The following is a 13,157-nucleotide window of genomic DNA, read 5'->3' on the forward strand; positions in this document are numbered from 1 at the left end:
CTTTGTAAACTATTTCTCATGAAGAAATAAATATATAAAAAAAAATTCCACTAGCTGTAAAACCGTATTTGTGATAGTGCGTGCGTGTGTATGTGTGCATGTATTGGATATCGGTACGTCTGTGGAGACGTACGGAAATATTTACACACATACAAAGAATTTATCTGCACATTTGTGGATATTATACTTAAATTAATAAAGTAAATCAAATCACTGGTATTTGTTGCAGGATAACAGTCTTTTAAAAATTACAGGATTCAAAACAAATGCCCGTTGAAAGTGTAGTTTCCAAATAGTCCCAGAAACTATACAATATAGCTGGTTAGATCCAGCAAATAGGATGTCATGTCTAGGATCTGATCAAGAATACCTGCCCTTGTCACTCTTCGGATGTTTCTATCCACTTGTTCACACTGGGGGCCGAGATAGCCTTTTTTACATAAGCATTTATTAGGCCTTACACAGACACCTCCATGTCGACAGGCTGGGTCACATTTTGCTGTGGGTAAAAAAAACAGCGATTTTCTAATTTGTTTAGAGCATCACAAACCACGAAGATACTGTATGCATTCATTAAGAGCTTTTCTAAACTTAGAATGATAAAGCACATAAATTAAAAACAATAGAAAAGATGAAATAGTAGAGCTTTTGAAACCATATTTTTTAAAATTTTAGAATATTAGGAGGAGGCAGTAATTTTGTATGTCTGAGAGGGCGTCACCCAGGACAGACTGTGAAACTCAAGTAGCAGATTTTTGAAAATGTCCAATTCCCTTATTCAGGTTTGATTTTGGAGTGCGTAGAAGACCCATCTCAAAAGACGTCAGCCTCCAAATGTCTTATCATTTGAAAACAAGACATACAGCACATCTAGATCTTTAAACAGTGGTGGTATACTGCTTTGCATTTCTTATGCTGGCAACCCAAAAGAGTCCTGAAGTTGGTGAGACATTTTAGCACCTTGCCATCTCCAAACCAGCAAGTACCGAATCTTAAGCACACACAGAGTTCTGCACTACGTGCTTTCCTTAGTAAAGCAGATTACAACTGACCACAGAGATGCACTCCCTTGGCTCTTGAATCACTTTGCTTGGAACAAAATTGAATTCCCTTTAGAAAAAAAAGAACCAGAGTATTTTTTTGGACAGCTTTTATCACTTAGTTAAGTTTCAAAGTTTTCCCCTCTCTCTTTAGCAGATGCCTGATGATTTACCTATAGAGTTCTAGGTTAATCAGCTTGCTTACGTTTTTCAAATATAAATGCTCTTTTAAATTGTAGCCAGTGTTAGCAAAACTAACGATGAATAACTTTAGCTGTGGAACTATTTTGTTCTGGGGTAGAGTCACAGCACTGTGATAAATATAATATATCTTTCTTTTTGCAGACATTTTGCTGTTTAATGCTATGTATTACAATAAAGCTATAATATTGATTTACTGAGATTTATAATACACTATATAAAACCAGGTTTCTTAATTTTATTCATTAGTTTCTTAATTACCCTAGGAGGAAACTCATGCCTTGTAAGGTAATTTTTCTTATTTAAATTATCATAGTAGCTTGAGGTCTAACCTAAAACATCTCTGTTAAGTGCTGCATGGGATGCAGGGAAGAAAGATCCTTAGTCTACATATTTTCTGTAGCTTTCTTGTACAGGAATTATCTATTGTAGAGCTGTTAATTTTTTAAAACAAAACAGATTATTTAAGACTCATTTATGTTCACACTGGAGACGTTTTTTACTTTAAGTTCCACTTGGACAAAGGCTGTTGAATGGGCCTCATTACATGTAGGAAATCTCTGACTGACAAGTGAGCTGTTGGGCTATTTGGCCAGATTACCTCATCCATTTCTCCAACCTGCTTTTGCTGCATGGCTGTATGATGGTCAGCTCATGAATCTTGCCAGTAAGACATATCATTAGTGATTTCATTCATTTCATTTCATTCCAAACGAAGTCACTCCTGGACCTCGTAGCTGACCCTGCTTCAGCAGGGCCCTCCTGAGTGCCCTTCCAACCTGAATTATCCCCGGTCCATCATGTGATCCTTGCTTTGTCTTACTCTGTGGTTCTTTTCCTCTTTTGAGTTCTACTGCCATTATGTTAACCTTATCTCTTTGTGTAGGCATCTGGTCAAACTCGCTGAGCAAATACGCTCAGTCAGAAGACTGTGCTCATGCACTAATAACACCTCCCGGTAACCAGGCTTGCTCTGGAAGACCGACATAGGCCAGCATTTTACAGCTCAGACATGACCACAGCCTCTGTGAGGCAGTGATAGCACAGCTGTGGCACTCCACGTTCATTTATCTCACCCCTTTGGTGGCATCCCCAACATCTGGTTTGATCACAGTGACTTTTTCAAGTGACTTTTAAAAGATACGCTATGGCAATAAGATAGGACTTAATAAAAGCACTGCGATTAATAATGGATTACAATAACACTCTGATTATTAGCTGCTTTGTGACAAGTTGTACAAAGGATTCTCTTTAACCAACTTGGAGCCATTTTATTTTGTAGGATGAAAAGTAAGAAACTAAAGTATTGGCATTAAATTAGCCAAGTGCAAAATAAGCAATAGTGACCTGCAGGTCTGATTTATCATCCTTCCTGACAAGGTACTCCTGTTTGACACTGACAATGATAATACTGCAGGTGGAAGCTGAATGTCCATACACGGACCACGTATTGATTGCATTTCTTTTCATTTTACAATGTTGGTGAAAAAATAAGAATACTGTTGTCTGTCATATTTATGCTAATTGCATTCTGTAATCGTTCACTTTGCATTAGCTGTTTTAACTGTTGCATTCATCTAAAGACTTACTGTTCTCCTACAGCTCATGAGATCAGTATTTCTTTAATGTTGTCTCAGAACTGTTGGTCAATGACATATATTGAAAAATTCTCTCAGCAAAAATCAAAAGCAAATTATGACATGTCACTGCTTTTTTCACTTGTTGCTATGAAACTATATACAAACCAGTTCTGCAGAACTCTCCTTCCCAGCCTTGATTACAGCAGCATTTTCCTGTGGGAGTGCAGTGCCCGTTCCGACAATGCCTTGAGCATTCAGATGTCAGTATCTGTGCAGCCTGAGCTGTTCTTTTGCATTCTTCAGGGACTAAAGGCCTGAATAAAAATATACAAACCAAGCAGATAGTTAAAAGTTGGGGTCAAGGAGAAACACTTTGGGTTTTTTTTTATTAAAGTCCTGATTTTCTTTCATGGTATTATCCGTAGGAGAAATCTGTGTTCTAAGGGGATTGCTTTTTTCCTCAAAAACACCAGTAAGCAGAGATGATATGTTACATTACAGAAAAAATACAGTGTGATTTGCTATTCTTTCATATAACTACCTTCAGAGATCTTCTACAAGATTAAATAATAGTCCTTGAGAATTCTTGAAGCTTGAACCTGGCGAAACCAGCTTGCTGAAGAGCTTATCGCAGGCAGCATAGATCTCTAGATAGTATCATTATTAGATGTGCTAAATTCTACTGACTGGGTGGCTTTTCTTCAGAGAGTGCAAATAGTCATATAATTCAGTCCAGAATCTGATGATTTCTTTTTGCTTTTCTAGCAAAATTTATATTTCTGATTATATGCTGGGAAGAGTAATCTGAACAGCAAGTTTTATGTCACATTATGACATGCATAATAATTTTGTGAAAGTATTACCTCTGTCTATGAATTCAGTTTGACATTGCAGATTTTTTATTTCCATATTTTTGTGAAATCATATTTGGATTATGCATTCCGGATGCTTATTTAAGCATCTGAACATCAGGAAAGACTTTTTCACTACAAGGGTGACCAAGCACTGGCACAGGTTGCCCAGAGAGGTTGTGGAGTCTCCATCCTTGGAGATACTAAAAAGCTATCTGGACACGGTCCTGGGCAACTGGCTGAGGTGGTCCTGCTTGAGCAGGGGGTTGGACCAGGTGGCCTTCAGAGGTCCCTTCCAGCCTCAATCATTCTGTGGGTGATTCTGTGAAATGTATGCATGAAGGAAATTCTAGTTCAGCTGACAAACTATTTTTGATACTCTTTTTTTGTTGGGCTTCTTGGTGTCAAGTCTTACATAAGGCAATTTTTTCTGTCAGTCTTTACAAACTATTTTGGATGTCCAGCAGCCTTTTTTATTTACAAAAGCACAGCATTATCTTCCTTAGCAAAGAAGGAACCGTGGTGTTCCTTCTGTAGTGTTAAGTGTGTAAAACAGTTAGGGCATGCTTAAGTTAAAACACTTAAGTGTTGATACGACTTCCAATGCTGGTTTAGATGTTTATTGTTTTTTTCCTTAATTTAGCTGTATGTTATCATGCCAACCACTTATTTGCTGTCTGAGTTCAGCAGCTAGAGAATGATAGGATCATCACAAGGCTGCAGGTTCCCAGTACAGGTACCATGTTTTGTCTCTGCTGTGGGTTTGATTGCACAGGAATAAGAATGTCAGCGTCTCCCAAGAGATCTAAAGAAGTAATTGAATGGGAGCGTAACGGCAAATTAAGTTAATTAGTGACAAATACAAAATTATTCATTCTCAAGGAAATAATTTGAACTACTGCCGTACATTCCTAAGCTTGAAATTTGCAGGACAAAGATTCTGATAGTTTTGTGGAGAGCTCAGAGAAACCTTGGCTGAGCGTCCAGCAAGAATCCAAACAAACCAAAACAAAATTGTATGAGATAGAATAGAATAGAAAATAACATTGTTCATTATACTGACATCAGAATTAAACCGCCAATTATATGCAAATAGCTGGAGTAGCAACTTTTGCACTGATTACCCTGTCAAATATTAAAACCCTAGATTGATACTCCAGTGTGGAGAAAAGGATAATCTTTGGAGTCTGAGAAAGAAGGGGTATGATGGAGGTGCGGAAAACAGTGGCAGAAAAAACGAAGAGGAAAATTGGGTGTTCTTGTTTATCTCCGATTTCAACATCAGAAGAAATATTGAGGGAAAAAAATTAAGCTAAAGAAAAAAAATCAACTAGTTGAACTCATGGCTTCTAAGATATCAATGAAGCCCATGTTCTAGTAGGATTTTATAAAGATATTTCTATGCACAATGAGGCCATTCAAAGTAATATTAGATAGGGTAAAAATAATTTTTAAGAAAAATAAGCACTCATACCTAATGTCATAGAAGTCCCTCACTAGCTGACCGGGCTTACATTTCCCCTCCCATTTTGGCAGGCAGCTTGTTAATGGTACATTACAGGGTTTCTTGCATTTTTCTTTGAAACAGAGTAATAGAGTACAGGCTCACTGGTTTGTTTCACTGTAGCACTTTCTCTGCTCAGTCCTAATTGCTACCATGATTATTTAAACATCCATACGGAAGAACTGGTTCCCCAAAGATGTTAAGGACACAAAGAATGTGTAGATGCATCTTTAGTGTAGCACCAAGTTCTGATTTCAAAAGCACTTCTGAGAATCAGACATAAGGTCCTGTATTATTTAAGGGCTTTGAAACATGTTTTGACACCTTTCGTGCAGCATATTTGAAACCTTTTCAGGTTTTGTGTTTACATATTTCCACAGCTGTCTTTTAAATATAATGCATTATTTTTTTGACCTGTAAGGAATTCCAGGTCTGTAGTAATGAGCGCATTACATATGATCTGGTTAAGAAAGTTCCTACACTTAAAAATTACGTGCGAGAGTCACAGGCAATGCTGTTTTGAAAACAGTTCTACAAAATTATATGATTTTCAGTGGAGACTTGTTCAGATTTAAAGTAAAAAGATCTGTGTTCTGATTCCTACCTCTGGAAATAAAATATCTAAATTTGAATTGATTTCTTTGTAGCCAACTGCACAGGAGACAACATTCTTTCTTCATCTGCCTCTGTTAAAGCCTATTTCTTTCAAGTTACTTTAAATGGGAATCTTCTCCTTTCCTTGCTCAAACAGTACAGTACTGTGTTTAGCAGGAAGCACAACCTCAGGCTCCTGTAGCATCTCTTGGAAAAGAGCTCCGGTGGCATATCTTTAGCAAAGAATGACCTTGTAAGTCACAGAGATATTTTATTTGTGAAGATAATGATTTATTTTATTAATAGATGTATTTATCTATCATAGTCCTGAAATATATGGTTCTTTTTTTTTATTTGTATTTAATTAGGGAGGCAGAAATCATGCTTTTTTGTATCCAGCCAAGCATGGCTGGTCACTTTTATGATTTAAAGTTTTCTAGCGTTTTTGGTACTTGTGAATATAACCTTGCCTTTTATTCTACCATCAATCAATAACTTGCACTCATCAGCCTCGGATAATATTTATTAATGGTGGGGTGGAGTAGAAACAAAGATGGAAAAAATTCTGGTTGGCAGAGTGCCTTAGCAGAAGAGGAATACAAATGCAGCTGCAGCAGAATCCATCTTGTGTGTGAGAAGAATTACTGGTTTTCCTTAGTTGTACTATGGGAAAAGCCACACTTTCTCAGGATTTGAATGCTGTTACGGTACCAACATGTACCAAGAGAAAGTCTCTGCCCCACAATACTTACACTTTGCATTCTTAAGGCTTTAAAGGGGTGGAAATTTTCAGGCTCTGCTTAAGTTGAACTGAATCTCACAAAGATAACATAAGTCTTGAAACTGACTGTTGGGACTTGATCTTTCCAGCACTTAGACAAGCCTATGATTTTGTTTATATAACTAGTGCTTCGCTGTGTCTCTTGACGTGGAAAATGGAGGGGAATAGATGGAGCCACACTGTGGGCTGGAGAGAATTTTTCTCCTTGTCTCCTTCAATCTACAAAACTCTAAAGGGTACAGCTTGATTACTCTTACAGTAAGAACTATTTGGTCCGCAGAAAGTCAGCCAAAAATGTAGCTGATAATGACTATTTATATGGTCTGTACAATTCTAGTTATCTTAAAGAGCTGTTCATATATACAGTACAGTACAGTATATCTTGCTTGTTAAAACATGCTTTCATGAAACTGTGTAACAACTCTAAATGTATGGAACATGGAGGAAAAGTTGTACTGGGGGCTGGGGCCCTCACTGGGTCCCTTTGCTGATGAGTGCAGTGAGCTGGGAATTCTTGACTGTACGATGTGTAAAATAATTTTTGCTGCATTACTGTAGCTAGTATAAGAAAGTAGCCTCTACTGTTAGTTTAGAGGCATATAGAAGCCTAACACGCTTTAATAGATTAAAACTCATCCTGGAACTGCTGAGGATTTCATGCTTTCTTTAGTGCATCCCTTCACAGTTCCACTAAACACACAGAGTGATTTAGCTGCTACATGCTCTAGCCTGTAACTCAGACATACATAAATCAGTGCAAATGGAGGGTCAAATTCAGCAGTAATACGATGGTACTGAATGGAAAACAATTCCTCCATCGTGCCTTTGACACAATATCAAAAATCTCTACTTTCCCACTGAAGTGAGAAAAAACCCAGATAAAATTCCTGGATGTTCAAATTTGAACAAGAGACACGGCCATAGAAATCCTGATTGTGGTACAAAATACATGGAAAGAATGTTATGCTTCACAATTAACTGCACACAAGATATTAGGTATTAGAATGATGCTTAAGTGTATCACCAAACTTTGTGCATGAGTTGTTTGGTCTTTTTCCTTTATAAGGGAAAATGTCAAGAAAAACTAATTTTGTTTCACTTCTTGTCATAGACTAAATTTACTACTTGTCATAGAATAAATATAGCATCTCTTCAGGTACAGCTTCTAAAATTAAAAAGTATACCTTGAGTCCTGGGAGAGATGCCAAAAGCTCGTTACTTGTCTCCAGATTTACTACACGGGAATAATGTGGAAAAAACTCACAGCTTTTAAGATTTAAACTCAGCAGCATATCAAATTTATTCTTATATGGTATACTTGTTCATGACCTCTAGTCTTAAGAAATTCTGTCATGTTTGAAAACTAGTCCCTAGTGAAGCCTGTATCAATGTTAATAGCTAAGAGGTCAATGCAACTGCTAAACAGTTTGTATTACTGTCAGGGTGGTCATGAAAACAACACCTGCTGCATGAGCACTTGGCAGCTGGGTCAACAGGCACTGTGGGAATTTATCAATTTAGGGGGCCACTTGCATAACACTTTGACTGATGAATTGGGAAAGACTGGCTTACTGGGCTAAAGCTGCTCTATTATGTATGACTTTCTTTAGGATGGCAGAGGCTTCCTGCAGGCTCCAGAAAATAAGCAAAAGATAAACTGAGCTGTTTTTTTCCTTATAAAGCGATAAAAAGTGAGAACTCCATAATAGCCAATGCTAGAAAGATGAAAAAAAAAAAGGGAAAAAAAATCCCAAACCAAAACAAAAACTTTTACAGTCAGTGAGCTGTGATGTGATTGAAAAAAATCCTTAGGTTTTTCCATCGTGATTACAAAGGAGTTTTTGTGAAGTACTTCTGTAAAGTGAAACTCTCTAGACTGGTATTCGCAAAAAGCTCTAATTTCTCTTTAGTGTCTCTTGTGGGAATAGTAACTGCATGTGGGTTGGTAAATGAGATAAGAATTTTGCATGCTCCGGCTAAACTAAACATAATTAGACATTAATTCTGGCTTTCCATTCCCTTAAATGACTTAAGGGATAGTAACTTTCTGAACAGAAAGAAATCATATGGCCCACCTGGGTTGGTGAGAGCATTCACCAACAAAATTGGCTCATTCTACAGAGAGTTTCTAGTAGCTTCAGAGGATATCTATAACCCATCAGAACTGGGTATCTTGATGCAGATTAGTCTAATATCATATGTTTCTGAGTTTCCATTTCCATAGTAATTACAGTCTTCAAGAGGGCTACGCTGTCATAAATGCTATTCTTCTATCATACTATCAAACACTCTTGACTCATACTAAAAAATAAAATCACCAATGTTTTTGTAAAGAGCCTGAACAATGTGAAATGAGGTATGACCTAGATATTGTCCCTTAGTGTCTGAAATCACTGTTTGGAAATACTCTCCGATAGTGGAAATCCCAGAAGGTGATGATGGAAAGGATGATAAGTGGAATTACATTTGCTGGAGGGGCATGAAAGAGGAGTGAGATGGTTTGAATCAAGTTCAAGTTTCAATCCAAGGGAAAGCAGCTATTCTGGTTGTTGATACAAAACATATTGAAATCTGGATCTATAAGGTGTTATAAGGAGAGGAAGAGGAAATCTTCTTATGTGTACAAGGACACTTACTTAAGCTCTGCCCTCTTCCGTAAAAATCACCTGCTGTCTCCAGTCAGCCCTCCTGGTTAAAAGAATTCTTCATCCCCTTTGGAATCACAGCATCGCCAGGGGCAAACACTTAAAACTTCACAGGGGATACCGCGCTGCGTGACTGCCCTCTAAACTTTCCTGGGTTTTGTCTCATCTTTTCGATGGAAATCTTTTGCATTGTCTGTCAGTTTGAGTACTCTTCTCTGAATCTCTTTCATTTTATCTGTAATTTGCTTAGAGTTAAAACCGGTCAGAATAGAAATATTCTAAAAGGAGACTTACAAAGTCACATTATGACTGTTCTGCCACCTTCCAAAGTTTATTTTTTTACTTCTTGGTCTGTCCCCATCTATGGTTTTTAAAGAACAGCTGGTAATAATGTTTAAGTCACAGCTGGTATGAACCTATCAACAGATATTTCTTATTTAAATACGCATTTTTAATATTGCCTACAGCTGATTTTCTCCTCTCATTATGCTAGAAAATGATGTCTTTTTCTTCTCTAATGGGTTTGTCTCGTTTTTTCTCTGTTATTGACTCACCAGAATATTTGGACCTATACACATTTTCTATAGCACTGTTTACCTAGTTATTTTTCCTATGCTTTCATCAATGTTTTTTTGTGATTGATATTAGTATGTATTTGTAGAAACAGAGATAGAAAAATTATAAAACAGGAAAATAGAAAATAAAAAGGTTTTCTTTTTTTGGTCAGAAAGGCAATTTATAAAATGGTAGTATTTGCACTGGTCTTCAGGACATCTGACTTAACCGTGCCTTTCAGCTGAGAAGTATATAAGTCTGTCTCCCTATATTTTCTTATTAATTCCTAACCCTGGGAAGTAGTTTACTTGTGATAACTTTTTTTTTATAACCTTCAAAGAATGGCTATATTTTTCAGAGACACAGTTTTAACTTAAGAAATTCTTTTGTCTGCTATTTTAACTGATTTACCTAATGCTGATTTTATGTGTTGGTAAATCTTAGGGTTTCCCACATCTCCTCCAATCTCAAAGCTAAATATGCTATTACCTCTACTCTTCACTCTACTCAATTTTGGTAATAGGTAGGATATGTGTATTTTGCAGCACCTCACATACTTCGTTTTTACATTCATTTTTAACTTTTCTGATTTATCACTTTCTTGTCTAAGAGCTCCCAAATACTAATGCGTCATTATAACAACCTTGTTACAAAGAGAAGTATTATTTAATTCTGTGCTTTTGATGTGAGGCTACTTAGTTATTGACATGAAGTATTTGGAGGAACTGAACAAAAGTTTCCTGTGGTACCTTGACTTCTATGTTTCAAACTGCCTTGACGATGGAGGGACTCAGAACCTCCGTGCTGATCATATTTATCAATTTGTCATACATCACCTCACAGTTTAACATCTCATTTTTGTTACATGTGAATGACTGGTTTAGGATAGGACATCCCCATTGCTGATTATTGAAGACTAATGCAAAGGGGTCTCTGGATTACCCTCATCCTCTGATCTTCTCATGTTTTAACCTGCTCACTTCTTTTGAATTTTTTTCTACTGCTAGCAATATCCAAGTAGTAGGTTTCTTTCTTAAGCTATATTTGAGACAAGGAAATCAGGGTCACGTTTATGGTTGAGAACAACTTTGATTATGCAGTAGTTTTTTACAAATATCCAAAGAAAACAAATTCTGCATCTTTATGTAACATTTATTATTTAGAATAAAAGAATAATTTCATAAGCTTGCAGCAGCTTATGAATGACCACTAGCAGAAGAAGACTGGGTTTTGCATGAAGTTATTAATTTCCAACAAGGGGCTACCACAAGGAAGGATACTTTTGCTCTTTTACACTGCCCCATGCATGGAAGGCTCTCTCTGAAAATTGATGAGCCTTCCAGGGGCCAACCCTCACAGGGTTTTGTTAGTAACTAATGAATTTCTAAGACATGACAAATCAATACTTTGATGACTTTATTTATACCTGATGCTCCTAGCCCACCTGGAGCATCTTTGTTTTGTGTTCTAGAAAGCTTACTGTGCTAGGGTTTACACCTATATTTGATGTATTTGGATGGGGCATACCATGGGGAAGACATTAAAAGGAACAACAAAATATTAGCACGCAAAAAAATATCAGCATGTGAATAAGAATGGATATTTTGTTAATGAAGCTTTACATGAACATTTGCCAAAGCTATGGAATTTTTAAATTGTTTACATGTGTAATGTGAAATTAGCGTGAAATGTTAAATAGATCTGCAATGCTTTTTTGTGGAAGTAACTAATTTTCTTTCACTTGAAAGCCTGCAATGGTGTGAGACTGAAAAACAACAAAACTCAAAACTTTGCCTGAATGAAAATTATCCCATGTTTCTAAAAAGTATTACCAAAAACTCTATCCCTTTGCCACAGTCTGTTTAATTTCAACTGTGTGCCAATTTACAAAAGTATTTTATAGTTTTCTGGTTACTTTCACCAGTAACCAAACACAGTCTTGACCCTTTTCCATACATGAAAACAGCCAACCGTGAGTGCAGCAATGGGAGGTCTGGCCTTTCAGGTATGTCAGCTGAAGACCACCCTACTGGAAGAGGTAACAAGAACAAAAAGCCAAGGTCAAACAAGGCAGCCCCATGTAATTAGATACTAATAGTGGATTTAGGGTGTAAAATTCACTTAAAACCATACACCAACAGACTAAACAATCCCAGTAAGAATGGCAAGTTTTGTTCTTAAAAAATGTTTTTAATACCAGAAAGCATAAATAAAACATACATAATAACCTTGACTGACAGACTGCACTAACCTGCAGTAACATCTGCTTCCAAATTATTTGCTATAGGTTTGGGATAATATAATTATAAAATAAAGAAACTCTACTGTAACTTACAGTACAGTGTGCATCCAATATAATGAATTTATTATTGACTTAACTTGTCCCAATAAGAATTTTTAGAATTTAAATTCTGACAAGAAAGTAAATTCCTCTCTTACACAGCCAACAGCAAAACCAAAAATGCAAGCCTAACTCTATGTGATGCTAATGGAGAAACATGCCGAAGTAGCTGCTGAACAAATAGGCAGTTGCTTTTGCAGGGTATGATGGGGTCAAAGTAATTAATACAACAAACTTCATTTCTGTTGGCTGTTTCATTTTGTGTTAATTGCTGATGCTTTTGCAGGGTGGATGTGGTACCTTTACATGCCACAGACTTGGTCTGACAGAGCAGCAAGGTCCTTCATGAAGAAAATGGTATTTCTCCAGCTAAAGTGAGTATCTGCTAGTCATCTTCTCTTATGGTTGCTGGGGCCCCTGGGTCACGTTGGGGACTGGCTTTTTGCAGTCTTTCCAGATTCCCTAATATTTTCATAGCTCTAGATGCTCTGCAAAGAACTTGAAAGTGAGCACATCTCAAGAAACTCTGGTTTGATAGTTTTCATTTATCCTCATGTTACAACTGGTAAATTAGTCTAAATAATTAAACCAATCATATTAATTCTGTGTCCTATAAATCATTTGAGTGGGATTTGTAAGCCTTTTGGAAACAGTGCTTTAAGAACCGTTAAAGAATTTAGTGTATTTTTGGCACACAGTCTAAGGACAGAAAGTTTTCTTCCTTGGTGCTCCAAACCTCCCCAGGGAGGGAGAGGTAAATGCTGGGGTATGGAAGGATGTTGAAAACTAGTAAGCAGTGACAATTCACACCCGCTGAGGATTCAGTTCTCTGTATTCTTCTCCGTTGGTGGTATCTCCTACACAACATGTATGTTTGGGATGTTTGGGAAGGACTGAAGTTGTCCCTTGGAGATTATGGCAAGACTGAAATTGAGGAAGTGAGACTGGAACTGACTGGGGATGGCTTGTCTGCTAGCTAGTACTGTCAAATTATTTTCTGTAGTAGCTTTTCAGCATCCAGAGTAGGTATTGTCAGCCAGTACCAACCTTTGGGCCAGCTCCTGT

The 13,157-nt window shown here is 37.0% G+C and overlaps 1 protein-coding gene across 1 annotated transcript in view; it reads right to left on the reverse strand.

Annotated features, from left to right (window-relative positions):
* Positions 1–305: 305 nt before the first annotated feature.
* Positions 306–13,157, reverse strand: part of HHIP (hedgehog interacting protein) — a 74,408-nt gene continuing 61,556 nt past the window's right edge. The window contains exons 12-13 of the mRNA XM_068403873.1: positions 2,987–3,135; positions 306–499 (exon numbers count right to left, since the gene is read on the reverse strand). Of these exons, the coding sequence (XP_068259974.1) occupies positions 306–499; positions 2,987–3,135 (343 nt within the window). The remainder of the gene's footprint in view (positions 500–2,986; positions 3,136–13,157) is intronic.

Source organism: Nyctibius grandis, chromosome 6 (genome assembly GCF_013368605.1).
Source record: "Nyctibius grandis isolate bNycGra1 chromosome 6, bNycGra1.pri, whole genome shotgun sequence".
Classification (NCBI taxonomy): Eukaryota; Metazoa; Chordata; class Aves; order Nyctibiiformes; family Nyctibiidae; genus Nyctibius; species Nyctibius grandis.